The 19,908-nt window shown below is 33.2% G+C and overlaps 3 protein-coding genes across 14 annotated transcripts; 1 reads left to right on the top strand and 2 right to left on the bottom strand.

Moving 5' to 3' along the window:
- Window positions 1-621: 621 nt before the first annotated feature.
- Window positions 622-2,993, bottom strand: LOC142546728 (myb-related protein 305-like). Its single transcript, XM_075654608.1, has 3 exons — window positions 2,772-2,993; window positions 2,322-2,451; window positions 622-1,116 (listed from the first exon to the last, which is right to left on the bottom strand). Exons 1-3 carry the CDS (start codon window positions 2,905-2,907, stop codon window positions 810-812), a joined length of 573 nt encoding a protein of 190 aa, XP_075510723.1. The 5' UTR covers window positions 2,908-2,993; the 3' UTR covers window positions 622-809.
- A 3,955-nt stretch (window positions 2,994-6,948) lies between these two features.
- LOC142546727 (polygalacturonase At1g48100-like) lies at window positions 6,949-8,661 on the bottom strand. Its single transcript, XM_075654607.1, has 5 exons — window positions 8,528-8,661; window positions 8,072-8,275; window positions 7,788-7,995; window positions 7,492-7,688; window positions 6,949-7,371 (listed from the first exon to the last, which is right to left on the bottom strand). The coding sequence occupies exons 1-5, from the start codon at window positions 8,609-8,611 to the stop codon at window positions 6,997-6,999; spliced, it is 1,068 nt and encodes a 355-aa protein (XP_075510722.1). The 5' UTR covers window positions 8,612-8,661; the 3' UTR covers window positions 6,949-6,996.
- Window positions 8,662-12,100: 3,439 nt separating this feature from the next.
- On the top strand, window positions 12,101-19,796 carry LOC142546725 (DNA (cytosine-5)-methyltransferase DRM2-like). Of its 12 annotated transcripts, none has more exons than XM_075654603.1 (11): window positions 12,113-12,243; window positions 12,390-12,415; window positions 12,899-12,938; window positions 13,091-13,231; window positions 14,528-14,627; window positions 14,720-14,766; window positions 15,681-15,800; window positions 16,397-16,544; window positions 17,620-17,714; window positions 17,812-18,519; window positions 19,116-19,796. In XM_075654603.1, exons 3-11 carry the CDS (start codon window positions 12,906-12,908, stop codon window positions 19,548-19,550), a joined length of 1,827 nt encoding a protein of 608 aa, XP_075510718.1. In that variant the 5' UTR covers window positions 12,113-12,243; window positions 12,390-12,415; window positions 12,899-12,905; the 3' UTR covers window positions 19,551-19,796. The 12 variants fall into 12 exon arrangements, with proteins under 12 accessions (XP_075510720.1, XP_075510721.1, XP_075510711.1 ...); XM_075654601.1 differs by having other exon boundaries at window positions 12,113-12,247; XM_075654598.1 differs by having other exon boundaries at window positions 12,117-12,226; window positions 12,377-12,415; window positions 12,852-12,938.
- The last annotated feature ends 112 nt before the right edge of the window (window positions 19,797-19,908 follow it).

Raw genomic sequence — 19,908 nt, 5'->3', positions numbered from 1 at the left:
GATGACAACTAAGGTGAAGTCTCTATCATATGAATATCCAAATATCAAACTCTTTGTCACGGAAAAAGTACCTTAATTTACTAATGAAAAGTCATTAGATTAAGATAAAAACAATCATTATTTGAACGCGACATGATTTTATGTGTGTGTATATATATATATATGTCTTACATATAAATTTACCTAATTAACTTGGCTTGCTTTAATTTTGGTGCAAACGTTTGATTTGATATATCAATAATATTGACAAATAAGTACACTTTTTGTTAAAGTAATTAGAAAGTTAAGATTTAGCAAGTTAATTAACTTCCAAATGTGAAATCATTTAGTTACCTAATTTTTGGAACAAAATTTTCTCCTTTAATTAAGTAAAAAAGGGTTTTCAAATTTTAGATGACTTAGTTCGAAATCTTAGTCATATATATTGGGGTGTGAAAAAATACTGAATTATCGGTATATGGAGATTACCATACCGAAAAAATATCGAATTTTAAGTTTACAAAGATTGCGGTACAATATGGGAACGATACCGAATTTTTCGACGTGGTAAATTTTTTCGTTGAAACACAAGAGATATCCAATAACCAGATATATATTATACGTTATGTCTCAGAAATGAAATTTAGGAAATCGACACATATCCAACATTTATAAACAAAATATAGCTATTATATTTAGCATCATATATAATTTATATATTACACATGTCGATACTTAATTCGAGCACTAGAATAATTTAAAAAAAAAGGTAAATAATTTGGTGAGTTTATTGGTTGATGATACTGATCATTATCTTTTAATATTCTCCATTAAGTAAACTGCATGGACCAAATATCCTCCATGTTCCAAATGTTGTCATTTGTTTCATGGGGGAATGGCCCTTGAAAATTCTCCACACTCCCATTAAATGAAGGTGGGGAATAGGATTCAACCGTGTGATCCGTCGTCGGATAGCAACCGGATAGATTGCTTGTGCTCGCCTGATCCTTGCTGTGTTCCGAAACTTGGCCGGTGAAATTCTCAGCTTGCTTGACGTGCTTCTGGATTCGAGTTCTCCAGTAGTTTTTTATTTCGTTATCGGTTCTTCCAGGCAACTGTTTCGCAATCTTCGACCATCTGATCAAGAAATCTAATTAATTATACATATTTTTTGTGCACGTACTTAGTTCAAATTAAAAGTGAAACGAATGGGACCGTAAATTAAAATATCCTGGAAGAGCCCAAACAATAAGGTGGATGTCTATTTCAACATAATAATGTAACCAGCTAGCAATACCGGACAGTTAGCTGCTATTTCAAATCATCGCAAGTGCTAGCATGTGCCCTATTTCAAATTGGGTTCTCCCATATATGGAAATTTGTTCGTCCCTTTGCTCCTCCTCCATATAAAAACGTGTTATTTACTTCACGCCATACCTTTCCAATTTCTTCTTCTCTTTCTTTAATTTTTAAATTTAATTCCTAAAATAAATTTCATCTTACATGTTTTACTATCTAAATATATATTATACCAAGTGGCCGCCTAGCTCGATCGACTAACAGAAATGGAAGGACTCCAAAGCAAAAGGGAAAAGTACTCAATTTTATTTGTTCGAATTTGAAAGAAATAGATTGGAAAATTTTTAGTGACCACAAACTAGAAATGCACATGTTTCTTTTGCTGGATCACGATTCGTTTGTATCCAAGGATAATTAATATATATAACATGTTCCCCACGTTTTCATTTCAATTCAGGCATGGTTTAGTTTGTACATCTAAAGAGAATAAGAACCCCATCCCTCCAAATATTTGTAAAAAAAATGTTTTCCATGTGATCGATTTTTTTGCACACTTTAATATTCTTTCAAATGGCATATGCACCCATAACTCTAAGAATAAAGCTAAAGATACAACTAATTAATATATCGCTACAGTGATATTTACAATCATTATAACGCGAGATTTTATTCTTATATCGCGAGTTTTTGTATTCAATACATGGTAAAATTTTGAAAAATCGATTTTTTTGTGTTGTATAAATTGATGTCATGTACATGTAGTATATATCATTCCAACTCAAAACCCACGAGCCTAAAACATGGGAGAAACAAGAGCTACAAACATCAAGTCGGCATGATGAATCCATTTTCTTGGATATGAGGAAAAATCTCCCTTTTCCATCATTTTTTCCCCAAATGAATTTAAGGTTTAAGTTTATTATCTAAATTATGAAAATATCAGTAGAAAAAGTATGTAATTGAACTCAAGATCTCATATGAAAATTTTAATTAATCAAAGATAATTTTAATGCATGAAGAAATTAGCTAGTTGATGAAAGTACCTATTACCCCACTTTGCATGTAGATCCATGATCAAAAGTTGCTCTTCGGGTGTTATATTTCCCCTTCTAACGTCCGGCCGAAGGTAGTTAAGCCAACGTAGCCGGCAACTTTTCCCGGTGCGTTTAAGACCTAAAAGAAACACGCACGATCAAATCATATGTCACCTTCATACATATCTTAGGGTTTTCTCTACATACATACATACATACATACATATACATATATATACATACATATACACACATATATATATATACACACACATATGTATGTATGTACGTATATATTATAAAAAAGGAAAAAGAAGAATAAGAAAGACTGTAAGTTTATTAGGGTTTAGTCATCGTCCCATTTTTATTTACACGCAAGCTAACTCGAACTCGTGACGAGGTCCTCTAGAAAGTCGGAAATATAACGTCGTGGAAAACTAAATGAAAAATATTGAATACCTGCAGATCGAGCAAGAGAATTCCATACACCTTCGCCATGATAGGAAATGTAGTTGATGAGAATTAGATCTTCTTCCATGGTCCATGGCCCTTTCCTCACCTCGGTTTCTTGATAAATGCATGGATTTTTATCCATCTCTGCATATATATGTGTTTTAATCGACAGAGAAGTTTTGGTTAGATTGTGAAGATATATATTTTTTATTTGAAGATTGAAGAAATGTAATGGAGGCTGTTCTCAATTTATAGACCTTGTCTAATTAGACAATTTCAAATTTCTTTTAATTGGCATGAAAAATATATATATATATATTAAGTTACCTAACTTTGTTTTTTCCCCACGTTGATTGTGATTAATTTTTTTTTTTAAATTGTGAATATCGATAGTATTGACCCATCTCACAGATAAAATTTCGTGAGACCTTCTCACAAAAGACTTACTCTTGTTAAGGTTGTGCTTGAATTAATAGATTTGATTTGTGATAGATAGATTTTTAAAGACACTCGTCCTGGGTACATTTTAAATCCACCACAAATATTATTCAAATTGCGCAAAATAGTGAATTTGAAGTCACTTCAATTTGGTACATCCAAACAAGTCAAGGTAATTGAAATAATGGATTTAAAATCAATTATGTCAAATCCATGCATCCAAACACAACTTCATCAATTATGTCAGATTCGTCAATTTATTGTGTCAAATTCGTTAATTCTTGGATATATGGATTTGAAATGTTGGATTTCAAATTCATTGATTTCAATTCTTTTTCTAGCTTGGATAAATGAAATTCAAGTGGATTTTAAATTAACTTCATATCATATCAAGTTCAATGATTCCAATAATAATTGCGGTGGATTTTAAATAAACCCAAGATATATTTTATTTGAAATTCACTCATCAAATATTTCCTCAAATCAAATTCATCGATATGAGCGCAATATAAGATTTTTGTGATTGAAGGTAGTCGGTAAGTCAAGGTTGGTGAGCCTATTCCCAGTACCATTTTTAGGGTTTCGACGTTAAACTCAGATCGATAATTTAATGTATTTTTGGCATAATAATATATTATTTTAAAAAATTCAAATCTAAAATCAATTGGTTCGAATTCAATCTTGCAATACAACAATATATAAAACATTGTCCAGTCTTCTATCTAGCATAACATTATTTTATTTTATTTTATCGAAAATTTAGTATGTCATTATTTTGATATATAATGAATTGGTTATGCGATCCGATCCAAACAAAAAGAACGGGTCACCCATTAACCCGTACTTCGATTCAAACAACCTCACAGTGCAGTAAACCTTAAATCTTTAACGATAATTCCTAATTTGTGTAATATTTGGACCGACCTCAAAGTACTTAAGTACGGGCTAGTCCAATCACGATCGAGATAGAACTGTATTCTTCGTATCTAATTAACAAAATAAGCCAAATTAAATATATTTAATATATATATAAATAAGTTTTAAAATTGTGTAAGAAATTTTATACCCCCAAATTAAAGAGGACAAATGATTCTCTAAATAAATATTCGCATTAATTAATACTTTTATGTTGTCGAAATAATTTAATTAATTCATATTTAATTAGGGATAATTTATCATTTAGCACTTAATTTTGATTTACCCACGTGGAATCCTTTGACAAAATACAAAGCATAAGCATGAGCAACGTAACTCGATGTTACTTGGTATTATTATTATTATTATTATTATTATTATTATTATTATTATTTCATTTAATTTTATTTTTTTTCTAAAAACGAATTTCGAAAATTAAAGTAATCACCCATCAATTATTATAGTATCGTGGTTATGTTTAATCTTTGTCGTTTATATAACATGAAACATCAGTAGTCATGCTTTCACATTGCAATTTTTGGAATGAGATTATAAAGTTTACAAATTGTAGATATAGAAAACATCGAGCACTTTATTTTAACGAGAAAGATATTAAAAATTTAGAATGTACTTTTAAATTTTGTACTAATATAATCCATTTGGGGAAAAAAATTACTATTTGAACCATCATATTTATCTCTTTAGATTTTAGTTATTTATATTGTAAAATCTCATTATTAGCTTTATATCTTTCGATTTTCGACAATTTCCAACTTTTAGTTAATATATATAAAGTCGATTTTTTTTTTTTTTAATCATACTTAAAGTTGAAGGTTTTCAATTCTTTATCCTCCATCCGCTCAATTGATTGAAGTGTTCGAAGGATGTAGATAGATTTAGACAAGTGATAATTTAATGAAATGGCGCGTCGAATTAGGTTTAGACCGTTCGTATCCACACACAAGTCTTAACGATGAAATATAGAAAGAGACAAAATACAGCATTATGATATGTTGTCTAATTAAAATTAATTAATTCGCCATTAACTGACTCATCCCTAACTTGATCCCCATTGTTCATCTTTAAATGTATCCACCATATTACTTCTTAATCCTCTACAACATTTAAAATGATATGTGTTTTTTTATATATATAAAAAATATGCTGGCATGAAATCATTTTTAAATTTTCAATTTGCGCTGTATCATATGAAAAATATATATTTTCTAATTCTTTTAGCATAACAATCGAAATACGATACTTGAATCGTTTCATAATTTAAAAAGATACTATCTGAATTGAACTGTACTGTAATGTACTGTACTGTATTGTTGTTATCATGCTCAAATCATTGCTCGAAACAATAACCATTTTTGTTGATAACGAGAACTATCACATAGTCATGTTTCGGTTATTGCGGAATTTTAAAAAAATTAATCATAAGAATATCATCCATTACATTTTTTTTTTTGTATAACCACAAAATCATGGTAGTAATTACCACAAAACATTACACACACAGTTGAAATTTACGAGTCTCGACCTAATTAATCTAATATTGCGCCACATGGAATGTTGTCCAAAAGTAAGCTATGATGCATTGTGAGCTTAATCAAGCTACTTTATGTACAATAATTAAAGTCCAAACTTGAAATCACTTTAATATTTAGTTTATTTTACCCCATTACCGAAGTGGAAAGAAACTTTGGAGAAAGATTATGTTGGACTTAATAGATCTTTGATTACTTGTATTTTTTGTAAACTAATGGCCTCATGCAATGTTGTCTAATCAATTCGTCACCACTAGGCCATTTTGTGGCTTGAAATTGAATTAAGTGGTCATGTAATACATCAACCAATTTTTTTTATTATCTTTCGTATAAATTATATTATAATATATTTTATTTTCAGACAAGATCATACTTATTACTTAGACCTCGGCCTCTCCGCTCCAGATGTTGTCCGATCCCTCGCCCTTTATCTCGCAGATCTCAACTTGAAAAGATTCTTTGAGTGCTGAACTACAGCCTCCGAAAATGAATACCCGATGGCTGCCTACAAAAGGCAAACATTTCCCGATCATACTAATATGTCTATTCCGGGGACTAGTGATCTTCTAATTCTTCTAGCTACCAGACCCTTCCTAGTCGAAAGATGTATAGATATGGATAAACAATAAGCTTCCATTACATCTTAGGTTGCAAAAATTTTAAAGCCAATAAATCATAATACTTCCAAGTAGCTACTTAATTACATGGGAGTATAAAGAACAATTGATTCTCATAATAAACCAACAATAATATGGTTATTAATTTTACATGAATCTATATATATAATTGTTGGACCCAAGTTGTGTCAAAATCCATCAGTTGTTAAAGCCCATGTTCGGTCAAAATCCATCAACTGAAGCCAAAGCCCATTAGAGATTGAGTTGGTTTGAGAAATCATACCTCACACACGATGAAGAGGTTGAGGAGGAACTTGACACACTGTTGAATATTTTTAGAATTATTTAGGAAATGTATTTTTGTTATTTTCTTAGAAATATATAGTTATAGGTTCTTGGATCAGAATATATCATGCGCGAAGTATTGGAACAACTTAAATGAATATGAAAACCAAGAATATGATAAAAGTTGACTCGAAATAATCTGTCATTGATGTGATCATATGTTTCTTTATTGCAACCTAATATATTTCTCTCGAAATCAAACTGGCAAAATTAATTAAGCTTACTATTTTCGAGTTCTAGTCCACTTTTCTTCTTAGCTCTGCACTAGAACTCGAGTGCACACTCAATCAAAAAATTTTCATTTTGAGTCTAAAAATTTTCATTTTGCCCTGCTCGCTCTCGATTCTTTAGTCAAATTCCGGCAACTTAGAGTACCTTGCCACCGAACAGGCAACGACCCAACGGAGGCGTAGGATTCCTAGCAAGAACATGACCGAACGCATGCGAACAGTTAGGCGCCACAATAGCTCCGGAATCAATCGGTTTTAACATTATTACGCCACGAATTATGATATCTCTGCAAGGTTGGGTCTCACTGCAGTCAAGAAGAACAGATGCAGATCTGTACGTCCCTGTTATGTTCTCATACGTTACACCTGAAATAGCCACCGCTGAATTTATGCTCTCCGGGCGGTCACCGGAGACCCGGTCGCTGTAGTGTTGATCGATTACAATCGGTTTCCCGACTTGGGAAACTTGAATGTTCGAGAATGTAACGTTGCGAACATAGCCGGAGCCACCCTGCAAGTGCAAGTAACGTGCATAAACAGTTCTTTAGTCTTTCTGAATTTTCTGTAAAATGGCCCTCAAAGTCCTTCGGTGGCTGTAATAAATTGTGGGATTGAGGTTATTGAATAATACCTGCCAGGTTTTTATTCTGACGCCCGTCAAAGAGTCGGCGCCCGACACCGTTGAATCCCTAACCAAAACATTGGTTACCCTGGCTTCTGAACTTCCTTCTCCCAATCCCCCGACGCTGAATCCATGTCCTGGATTGCAATGCACATTGTATACTCTTATGTCATCGCATCCGGTTTGTATCGAGACACAATCGTCTCCTGGATTGTTATATAAATTACAGCTAGATCATCAATGAAGTCGAATTAAAATTAAACAACGGGACAATTAATTCATGAATAGATTAGAAGATTATGTACCGCTAGATATATTGGAGTGATGGATGCGAACGTGTTGAGTATTCGAAACATGGATTCCGTCGGTATTGGGACTGTTTCCTGGAGACGACACCTTAACGTTAAACATCTCGACTTGTTCGCTACCATAGACGAACATGTGCATCCTAGGACTGTTTAACAACGTTATTCCACTTACCGTCACGTTTTTACCAAAGGCAACTAGGATCATCTGCATGCATATATATTGATGAAAACAATTAGCTATTTTATGACAAGGGTTCTCAAAGCGATCGAGTTTCACTTACATGCGGCCTGTCGCCATTCAAATCTTTCTCGTGACTAACGCCTGGATTGGCGGGGGAAGTATTCCACCAGCTCCGGCCGTTGCCCTCAAGTGAGCCGGCACCTCTAATCGCTAATCCCTTCGCGGATCCATTGAAACAAATCCAATGATCTTTTGGTCTCCCGCCCCAATTTGATCTTGGAGGAGCAATAAGGTTTCCGTCAACCTACATGCGGGCATATGCATGCACAAACAATTTAGTATCTTCTGTTTACCAAATGTTAGTTTTTTGAGATTTTGTTAGTCAAATGTTGTAAAATTTTAATTTTAGTAAGTTATTTTTGTTTTTGGAAATTTTTATCTTTTTTCTCACTTCACACTGATACGACGTTAGCATTTGTATGTCACATCAATATTCTCAACGTAAAATACAGAAATGGGTTATACTTCATATCGAGAATCAATTTAAAAAAATTACCTGAAAAACAAGATTTGGTTGACAATTAATTCCAATAAAATCAACGGGTAAGATAGAAAACTTATGGCCCGAAGGGACCAACATCACCCCTCCGTTTACTTTGCATGCTGCGTCCCAAGCGGCTGAAAATGCCTGTCAAGAAAATTCAAGATATTAATGAATCGTGACTACAAAGAAATAAGGGTAAATTGTCCTTAAATCCTAAACTCAAATTTGGGTTTGGGGTTGGTCTCTGTTAGGACAAAAATGTGTCTACACTTTCTAAACTATAAAAAATTTATGTACTCTGGACCAACATGTTTTTTTCCATACGAGAATTATGTACAAATCATTAAATATATATAGTATAAATATATGAGTTTTCGGTAACAACTATTTCAAATTTTATACAAAAATAGGTTTTCTTAGTATAAAAATCGTTCGACTGTATATGTTTTAATTTTGTCTCCCTAAAATTGAAAGTGTCGATCATTATTTTGTACAATGTGAGTCAATTGGTATCATAAATATATATATATATATATATATATAAATACCTTGATTTAATATTTTTGAACATAAAGTATCTTAAGCTGGTGCACCAAAATTGTTAATTTTTTGGCTTCCAAAATACTTTATGTGCTCAAATTAATTTAGTTGTTGTGCCTAATTCCGAGCGAGTTGGTAATAATAATTTATGAACGAACATTAAATGTAAATATATTTTAGCCAAACATGTATGATAAATGTTGATATTAATAAAGTCATTCTAGTTTTATACTTAAAATCTTATTTTGTATCATATTTGAAGCAATTGACAATCAAATATCATATGTTAGTACTATGTTTTCAAGCATATATTTTGTATCGATTTTCATATGTGAAAATCATGTGAGACTAGAGAGTACATACATTTTTTTTTTCCGGTAAATAATTTTTTCCAGACATGGACTGAACCAAACCCAAGTCTGGTTTTGGGAATTTATCCAATAAATAATTATCTTGAGTGTTGTGATTTATTTTGAACCCAAGATCTGGTTCAAAATATATATATATATATATGTATATTCTTAGCATAAAAAGTAATATTTTTCTATGGATGACCCGAATAAGAAATATGTCTAACAAAATACAACACGTGAGACCGTCTCACACAAGTTTTTGCCATATATGCAAGAGTGCAAGCGAGTCAAGCTACATACTTGTGAGCCGTTCGATTAAAACTCAAGCTCGAGCTCAACATGAGCTACTCGAGTAACAATATATATTAGATAATATATAATTTAATGGTATTTTTGTCTATATAAATATAAAATTTAAACTAAAAAATATGCTACAAATATTTTCGAACTTTTCAAACACGAGTTCAAGTAACTCGATGTTTTCAAGAATCGAGCTCGATATTGAAATTGAAAATGCAACCCAAATCGAGTCGAACTCGAGCTTACAAAATTTAAATCAAATTGAGCTCGCGTAACATGATACTTGAGCTCGACTCGTCGCTCGTGTACACCCTTATTAATACGTATATTATTAACGAGTTTTAAATCTATTCTAATAATATATGTAATTTATTCATACACGTGAAACAAATCAGAAAAAAAAAATTTGAATGTTTATAGGATTTATCTCGCATTTTCACCTTCGTGTCGACGGTAGGCGAGACACCTCGAGCACCAAAATCCATCACATTAAAAGTGGACTTGCCATCAGTTTCGCCAGATTCATGTGATTCACCTTCTTCGGCATGGCAAAGTAATTCGGAGCCGAAATACGAAGTAATCAACACAAAAGAAATGAGAAATCTCTTCATTATGTGTATATCTGTGAAGTGCGTGCTTTTTTTGTCCCTCGGGACAAAGGTTTTTGACCTTATATATAGAACAGATGAAAGTTGTCGTTCTTTGCAATTATAATTGTATGGCAATTAAGATTTATTACGAAAGATTTGGCGCATTGAATGCGTGAATTTCAATTTCTGTTTTATATTAATATTAAATAAAAAATAGTAGGTCTTTTGTGAGACGGTCTCACGAATCTTTATACTTGAGATAAGTCAATCTTAGCATAATAAAAAGTAAGATTTTTTCATTGATGACCCAAATAACAGATCCGTCTCACAAAATGCGACATGTGATACCGTCTCACACAAGTTTTTGCCAAATAAAAGTTAGATGAGTTCATGGACGTTCCAGCCATAATTTGGGTCATAATTTGTTAATAAAGAACATACATAATTCTATTTAGAACTAATGAAACCCGATTGTAAAGTTCATTTCGCTTTATCCGACAGACTAAGGGGGTGTATTTATTGTAGAGATTTGCTGACTTTTTTAAATGACAGACATGGGTGAAGTTGATATATTTCTACTTACTTTTGTAGAATCTCACAAATTTTTAAATATTTTCACAGAATCTTGCAGATTTATTATACATTACTTCTATTGACATTCGTTAATTTTTTTATAGAACCCTATTGATTTTTAATTTATTTGAACTAACAACTGAACATTAATAACTTTTTGACATTTTATTGTTGTACCTTATGCTTTAATTCTTGTACTTAATAGAATTTCATGGAGTCAATAAAAGTTTATTGATATTTTTAATACTTATAGACTTTTCAGAGTTTTTAAACGTCAAGTTTGAATACAACGTGACTTTTTAAAAATTCTACAAAAATTTACATTGAATATCACTAAACTTTTATAGAGTATATAAAAGTCTATATTGAATACTTCTAAACTTTTTTAAACTCCATAAAAATTATTAAAAGTGGATTTCTATTTCTTTTTTTAAAAAAATGGATTTCAAATACTATTTGTTACATCTATTTTCATACAAACGAGTGAGTGATAAAAAACTGTTTTCTTAAAATTTAGTTTCTATTAGTGTATCTTAGCTTACATATTAAAATTTTTTTTGTGAAATAATGTTTCTCTAAAACATTTAATGATCATGTTATAATTTTATGTTAGGCATGATATCTTAATTAATTTAAAAGTTTAAAAATATAGATAAAGAAGTATATTTTAGTATATGTAGTCTAATATCTTGATAAAATATTAACATATAATTTATATTTAATTGATTAAATTTACAAAAGATGCATATATATATATATATTTATTACATTATTATAAAATAATAAATTATTTCTTTTGTTACAATCTATTTAATTTATATAGATTATGTTATATTTGCTCGAAATTATTATTTGTATTTATACAAAAATCGAAAAAAAAAATTTATATTAAAGTTTACTAAATTAATGTTATTTGTTCTCCACTTTATCATATATTTTCGTCTTTCACTCTCCATCAACTAGCGTGGCTCACACTCTCTGTCAAATCAAATATCTTATTATTCATATTTTATTCACATTTTTTATGATGTTATATAATCTGTTTAAATATCTTTAAAAAATTAACAATTCAGGAGTAATTGATTCACAAACCATAGAAACATACAAAAAAAGTAGAAAATCCAATTCTTAAATTAAATTAAAATCATGAAATTAATTTAAGGCGAAAATATTTAATTTTATTTGCTATTTGGCGCGTTGGTTTCGTCTATGATATTCTGCGGACTCTGCATATACCATCACGTTTAAACCACACTGAAAGACCTTCACTACTCCTGGGGCGGTTCGGAGGCACCAATTCTTCGTACTTAATTTCCTTTTATTACGCAATTTCCTTCTGAAGTGTTGAATCAACAGTTACGTTCGTGTTGTTCTCTGTGAGAAACGGAGCATTTTGATCCCCCACCTTTTCTTGTTTTCGAGTGTTACGTGTTTCGATTGTTTTATTATTCGTCATTTGGTTTAATTTTGTTATTTTCTTCCTTAAAATTTCAATTCTTTTCCAGTTTTTGATCGCAGGAACAAGGTGCATTGTTGATTATAAGGTAATTTTCCAGGGATCTTTGACTTTTGCCCTTTAAAGACGTGAGAAGGTTCTTATATCGCCGGTCTATTTCTCTTTTCGTGCTTTGAGCGTAAACGGAGAATCACAGGGGAAAAGCTGGGGGATTTATTTTGTTTATTGAATCTTTGAGCTATTGCGAGTTCATGTACGGAAATTGAAGTTAATTTATATTAATAAGAACTAAATCGGTGCATGCGATTTTTCCCATTTTATTTTTCTTTGTGTTGACCTGGTTTTGAATTTGTGAGAACAGTAAATTGTCTATATAATTTCCAATTGTTTAGAGGTTTGTTTTTTGCCATTCTTCGCATTTTTCTCTTGCAGTTTAACTATTTTGCGTTTTATTTTCAAACATTTGGCTTAAAGACTGATTGGCCGTGCACTTTATTGGAATTCAAAATGCCATTTGTCTATAGGTTGCAAAATTTTAGTTTTGATCCAGATAAACTCCTCTACTCAACAGGTTGAGGATGCCCGTGCGTAATCAAACTTCAGAACTCATGGTAGATTCCTTTTCATTTCTTTTGCAATTGCATGTCATTCCGACAAGCTTTAATATTCAATATTGCATGTCTTCCTTTCATTACAATGAGATATTGTTGTACTCTACAACTTTGTTAAGGGTAACTTTATATGTGTCAATGTGAATCTGCAGGGGGGAAATGCTTCTGGAGAGGAAAGCGCTGACGTTGACTGGACTACAGATGATGAACTGGATATTCTCACGGACACTGCCATATCTACTTCTCCGACTCTAACAAGTCATGGAACGGTAGCCATTCTAGGAAGTATGGAGGTAAATTGTGCTTTTATGTTTATACAATTTGAATAGCGGGGCTGTTTCATAACGAAAAATGTAAGTTATCTACAGCAGAGTTGCAATACTTTTTCATGCAGTTAACATTTCAATATTTTTCCCCAATCAACATATTTTGTTCTAAATGGTGGCCGAGGTGGCCGTCGACCTCACCACCTTTCCAACTCTAAATGGCCGTCCACCGCACAAAATTTTAAAAAACCCTAATATACTTTCTCTTCCAAAACATAATAGTCCCACTAGCGCAGTCACCCACAACCCCCGCCTCCTTGCGCCACGAACCGCCCGCCGCCGACAACTTAGGCTTTTGGTGAAAATAATTATATTACATTTTTAGTATTAATATGGTGATGAATCTTTATCAATTATCTTGCTATTTGCATTTTTATATTTATTTGCACCTTATATAAATTTTGATATATTGTATGAAGTTTATTTATGTATAAACATCATCTAATTATATATATTACATAAGAATGATGAAGCTTATTCAGGCGGTCACTGATCGCTCTGTCATTGCCTACTGCCATATACAACAGTGCCAGCACCTTAACTAAATGTGAAATTTTTGGATCGTATTATTTGGCTATTAGTCAAAATGTCATCATGACAGCAGGTTCCAACTTTACACTGCTTTTTTTTCTCTCCCTTACATGAGAACATTGGAAAAATGCTGTATGTAACAGATTGTTTAAAATAGCTAGTGATATTCTCGTCAACTTACTTTTCTGATGTCATTGAAGAGCTTGATCCCATTTTACTGTTAATTGAACAAAAGAAAGCTGTTGTCACACTTTTATTGCCTATTGATGTCTTGTCTATATTGAGACATGGGAGGTTGGATGAGAAGGAAGAAGCTGAGAGTATGAAGAAACATCAGCTTCTTTTGTTTTATTTATATAGATAATTTATGTAGCATGCCGCTGATAACAGTGTTGATAGTTTTTGAAGATGCTTATAAGATTGTTTACTTCTAATACTCTCTTGATGCGAAGCAATGGAAAGCTAAATAATTGAATGTCCTCATTTCTTTTCTGCTTCGCACATTGAGTTTGACCATCAGTCTTAATGTTATAGGACATAGTAGAGATTCTGCATTCTGTTTTGTATTACCCTCGATCAATAGTAATTGTAATATGCTGCGACATCTATAGACAACATTCGTCTTCAAACCTATTAGAAGCCAACCAACTACTCAATTTTACTTGAAATTAACTGATAGAAACTGATCTATTTCATCGGATATTTCTAAGTTATTGTTTACTCTCTCTGAAGGCAAGCTCATCGGGAGGTGCTTCTTGTTCCAAGTTGGTCAAGCATTTTGTTGGTATGGGGTTTCCAGAAACTTTGGTATCCAAGGCAATTGAGGAAAATGGTACTTAAAACTGTTATTCAATATAAGGAATAGGATCAATCAATTTACGTGACATCAGTGAGATTGTGTCTAATTTTTAAGCTCGCTTGCAGGAGAAGGAGATACTGACTCAATATTAAACACTCTTTTAACATACTCCGTGAGTAGTGCTTGCCTCGGTTCTTAAATTTTGCAGATGCTTTTTCTTTATATCTAGAGTATGAATTTTCCATTGCTTGATGATCTGTGTAATTATATTTCTTGTTCAGATTGTATGGAATCTATGTTTCTATCTGTTGCAGCTGGAGATATTATCATTTACACTCACACAAACACATCACAATATCTTATGCGTTTATTCACCTGGGATCATCCGCAGGAGTCTCAAATATCCTGCTACTTAATTGGGATAATACCCATTTTCATCTCTATAGTTTAGGGTGTTTTCCGGTTTAGTCCCTCTTTTTTCGCATGTGCCAAAATGATTTAACACAATTCTGGAACTCTGAAAAACACATTCCTGCATATGGCTAGAATAATATCAATATCATTGTTCTCACTGCTGCTGGAGATTAGTTTTGACAGAATATAATAGAATCGAACATTTTTTTGGGTCACTGGCTTAATTTGAACATAATAACTGGTCCAAATTTAGCATGATTTCTGACGGCTTTAAGGGAATGAATAACATTGCTGGATGGTCATTGAAGTCTGATCTTTTGGTGGTGACCGTCTGGTAGAGTGTCTTTAAAGTAGCGTAAGGTGAAAGTAATTTCAAAAGTCAGCTAATTTCTGGTTGTGATATAATGAAACATATGGTTTTTTACCAGAATACATATCTTTTATGATGGTACATTTCTTTTTTATCGTTTATTATTTTCTCAAGAGTGGATAATTTTAGTTGGATGCTGTATTAATTTCATCTAAAATTCTAGTTCAGTGTAAAGTGGCCGGGACCTCACCCACTTTAACCATTTATTGCACCAATCAATGGTCCCAAGCAAGCAACTTTTGTGACTGCTAATTTGCTTGTCATTAATCCACTTAGCATTCATAATAAGTTTTGTTTTGCAGGCACTCGAAGAATCTCCTCAACAGCAGTTGGGCACCAGGTCTGATCCAGCGTCTTCAGAGTATGACACGCTTCTGGATGATGTTTCAGACATGGATAGCTGGTCTGAGGATGAAATCGCAGTATGTGATTCTTGATTCACTTACTTTCTTCTTTTACATCTAGCTCATGCATGTGGGATATTAGCTGTGCCATTTTAAATCTTATTTACTCTTTTACACTTCATGTGTTATCTCTACATGTAGCAACAAAAATTAAACTTGGTAAACAAAAAAATATGTTATTTGTATAGGACATATTTTCCGCGAACCATTTTGGACCATATCCTAATATTTGTAACATAAACATCTAGCTTTTAGAGGATGCATTAAAGCGGTTATGTTATTGTCATGACTTAATATTTCTTTTTCTACGAAAACTAATGATCTAGTATATTGCCTGTTATCCACTTATCCTTCGAGTAACTAAAAAATTCAGCACAGAGCTTAAGGGTGATTGCACCGTGTAGGTTGTGTACAACATGGTTCTAAATAAAACAATGTTTCAATTTGGAACTGTCTCTTTTGGCTAATGGAGGATCTTTTTGCCGCATTTACTGAAATGTCAATTGAAAGAAATTCAGTGCTATGCTTGCATATCTGCAGCCTGGATATCTGATTATTTCTTTTAGCACTTTCTACTTCTTTCACAGTAGATGATTTTTGAATTCCTCTTGCAGGATGATACTGATTCTATGCCAGAGAAACATAAACTGTTGTTGTCTTTGGAAATTACGGGATCCTTAACCCAAGAACAGAGAAAGTTATTGTCCTTAGCCAATATGGGGTTCACGGTGGAAGATGCCTCAATAGCTATGGAGAGATGTGGTGTGTACATAAATTGCTGATACCAACTATTGCTTATCTATTTTGCTGCCATATATAATACGATCATGCTTAACCTTGAATTCTTTTTCTGGACTATCTTTATTCATGTTACTTATCTTAAGTTTTGCAAATTCTTTTTTATTCTGGGATGGAATTGTTGTGATTTGCGATATTGTGTTTTCTGCATTGCATTGTTCTCTTGGTCGGGAGACGAGTTTCAAATTATACTGTTGTGGAAGGATGTGGTTAGAAATGTTAACATCGTTTTATATGAAGGATGATGCATGATACGTTTTTGGAATAGTGGAGTTCCAGTACTTTAACCTTGATTCCATATTTGAATTTAGTTGAAATAGTTCAAACCTTCTTGAAATTGTTGTTGGAATACAGGGTGGGTTTGTGAAGAATAGTTATTCCATTTAGGGAAGGTTGTATCAATACAAGACATACAAACATGGAGCCTCAGCCATGTGGAAGGGTTGAGGTTGAATACCTGGTGGCTGCTCCATTCTTAGTTTGTGTGTTACTGTGTTTGTAATTGAGCTTAAGAGCCTTTGAAGCTTTTCTGGAAAAAAACGGAAATCCCATGTTTTCCTTTGTCCTGGTTTCAGTTTCTTTTTTATCCAGGGATTTCGGCATGATTTTTTGTGATGTCTGTTTGTAGATAGATACATATTTATATGCAATCTGTTATACATGGATGCTGAAACAGTTTGACTTATTTGAATTACTTATGCTTCAATGCTTGTTGATCATTAAAGAGAACTGCATGTGATGTATCTTATCTGTTTTATCTGGTTCTTGGTGGCAAAAAAACTCGTTTGTGTTGTAGCCAACTCCATTTAGTTTGAGTTCAGATGATGATCTTATCTCTGTTGTCTTGTTCATTACTACCATTGACCACCCAATTATTGTGTATGTAAATTTCTTGCTTTCTCATTAACGATTTCAGAGGCTTGCTTTGACTCTGACAATAACTATAAGTGTAAAGTGACCTTTGTAAAACTTGGGACACCCTTAGCAGCGCTAATTTTCGTTTTGGGTTATCTTCTTCCTGATGTCACAGTTTTTGCAGGTACTGATGCTTCTGACGAAGTACTAGCTGATTTTATATGTGCGGCACAAATGGCTAGAGAAGAAGATAGTTATCTGCCAATAGTAATTTCCAAGGTTAGCAGAATGTAATCTTTTGTGGTTTATCTTTGATATACTATTTCAAAAGTTAAATGAAATTTAAATGGAACGGATAAATTTCCTCTCCTCACAGCCAAAACATGTCTACTGTGGCAATGGCAGACTTAAGAAGAGAAAGTTGCGTGAAATGGTTCGAAGGAAAAATGATACCGACGATGAGTCAATTCGCCTGCCTAACCCAATGATAGGGTATGGCACTCCTTCTCAGCAGCCTGAAAGAATTCATCGGTCTTTATCAGAGTCATCAATGGGTCCTCCGTTTTTCTACTATGAGAATGTTGCCTTGGCCCCAAAGGGAGTCTGGGACGCTATATCTAGAGTTCTCTATGACATCGAACCGGAATTTGTTGATTCAAAGTACTTTTCTGCTACTGCTAGGAAAAGAGGGTATGTTCATAATCTGCCGATTGAAGACAGATTCCCTCTTGTTCCACTTCCTCCGCTGACCATCCATCAAGCATTTCCGCTGTCAAGAAAGTGGTGGCCTTCTTGGGACACCAGAGATAAACTCAACTGCATTCAAACGGTAATTGGAAGTGCGAGACTTACGGAAAGAATCCGCACTGCTGTCGAGAGGTTCGATGACGATCCTCCTGATTCAGTGCAGAAATTTGTCATGGATCAATGCCGCAAGTGGAACTTGGTGTGGGTCGGGAGGAACAAGGTTGCTCCTCTCGAGCCAGATGAAGTGGAGATGTTGTTGGGATTTCCAAAGAATCATACAAGGGGAGGTGGAATCAGCAGAACAGACAGATATAAATCCCTTGGCAATTCTTTTCAGGTGACAATTTCCGATCGTTGAGCCTTAACAAAATTCATACTTGACACTTCAAAATATTGAGAATCTGGCAGAGGAGGATAGTATAAATAAAAGAAAAAAATTATCTACGAGCTTTCTCGGCATATTAATGGATGCTTGATATTGGTTTTTGGTGTTTATGGGAAAAAGTTTTGTTTGTTTTTTCTTCATGAGCAGATATTTTCTATTTTAGATGTCACCTCATCTAAAAAGGTAAGATTATATAGGATTATATAAGTTTTAGTAGTTTGTTGTAGTACTTTAAAATTTGAAAATATAGTTATTTAATTGAAGTGTAGTATATTGATTATATTGTTTTTGGGAACGGTGAAAAGGTTGAATTAAAATAATTATCAAATGTAACAAAAATAGCCTAAGTTTCGGTAATTGATACATTAAGTTGTTCCTCTTCACCAACTTGGGTCCTTGCCTGTCTCTCTATTCAAGACTTTGAATTTGCCATAAATGCAACGACTGAAACAATCTGCTTAAACTATTTTCTTTGAGTGCTGCTAATAGTTTACGTCTCTTGTAGAAATTTCATGGTTCTTAAAGAACTGAATTCGTTTTTGGTGCAGGTTGACACTGTAGCATATCATCTGTCTGTGCTGAAGAAAATTTTTCCCAACGGAATAAACGTTCTGTCCTTGTTCTCCGGGATCGGTGGTGCTGAAGTTGCACTTCACCGTCAGGGCATCAAACTGAAAAACGTGGTTTCGGTTGAGAAATCCAAAGTGAACCGAGATATAGTTCGGAGCTGGTGGGAGCAGACCAATCAAACAGGTAGTTTGATCGACTTTGATGACGTTCGGATGCTAGATGGGGAGAGAATAGAGCAGATCATAAATTCTGTTGGTGGCATTGATCTGGTGGTTGGTGGAAGCCCTTGCAACAACCTTGCAGGTAGCAACAGGGTGAGCAGGGACGGGTTGGAGGGGAAAGAATCTGCGTTATTTTATGATTATTACCGCATTTTAGACTTGGTAAAGTGTCTAATGGCTAGGAAATTGTGACTTGTTTTCAACATATTTAGCTCCTAGTCTATTACTGATGAGGTCACACGGCTTTTTTTTCCTAGTTTTTTTTATGGAAGGATTGGTGCCTTTAGACCGTTTCAAGGTTCATCATTTACCATTAGCTCGTTTCAAGTAAAACAATATAATGATGAAACATGTAATGTAATGTGATTGATATAACCTTGATACATTGTATTAAGTGAGACCTTAAGAAGCAATCTTTGATGCTTTGTAATTGTATGATGTGAATTTGTCAACCCCTGTTCAAAACGGTTGAATAACATTAAATTGTTGCTATCACAAACGTGTGGCCAAAATTTTGATATAGGAACGGTAGATCAAGTTAAATTTCTAG

This window comes from Primulina tabacum, chromosome 5, assembly GCF_025594145.1.
Source record: "Primulina tabacum isolate GXHZ01 chromosome 5, ASM2559414v2, whole genome shotgun sequence".
Taxonomy (NCBI): Eukaryota; Viridiplantae; Streptophyta; class Magnoliopsida; order Lamiales; family Gesneriaceae; genus Primulina; species Primulina tabacum.
The sequence above is the reverse complement of the archived record's forward strand: the minus strand, read 5'-3'. Positions and strand labels throughout refer to the sequence as shown.

Coding starts and splice junctions, on each gene's coding strand:
- LOC142546725 (XM_075654596.1), top strand. CDS start 12,906: ATGCCCGTGCGTAATCAAACTTCAGAACTCATG. Junction 14,767..15,680: donor ACACTCTTTTAACATACTCC/GTGAGTAGTGCT, acceptor TTTGTTTTGCAG/GCACTCGAAGAATCTCCTCA. Junction 17,715..17,811: donor TGCCAATAGTAATTTCCAAG/GTTAGCAGAATG, acceptor CTCTCCTCACAG/CCAAAACATGTCTACTGTGG.
- LOC142546728 (XM_075654608.1), bottom strand. CDS start 2,907: ATGGATAAAAATCCATGCATTTATCAAGAAACCGAGGTGAGGAAAGGG. Junction 2,452..2,771: donor TTCTCTTGCTCGATCTGCAG/GTATTCAATATT, acceptor TGTTTCTTTTAG/GTCTTAAACGCACCGGGAAA. Junction 1,117..2,321: donor CATGCAAAGTGGGGTAATAG/GTACTTTCATCA, acceptor TTTCTTGATCAG/ATGGTCGAAGATTGCGAAAC.
- LOC142546727 (XM_075654607.1), bottom strand. CDS start 8,611: ATGTTGGTCCCTTCGGGCCATAAGTTTTCTATCTTACCCGTTGATTTT. Junction 7,996..8,071: donor TGAATGGCGACAGGCCGCAT/GTAAGTGAAACT, acceptor ATATGCATGCAG/ATGATCCTAGTTGCCTTTGG. Junction 7,689..7,787: donor TCACTCCAATATATCTAGCG/GTACATAATCTT, acceptor ATAACAATCCAG/GAGACGATTGTGTCTCGATA.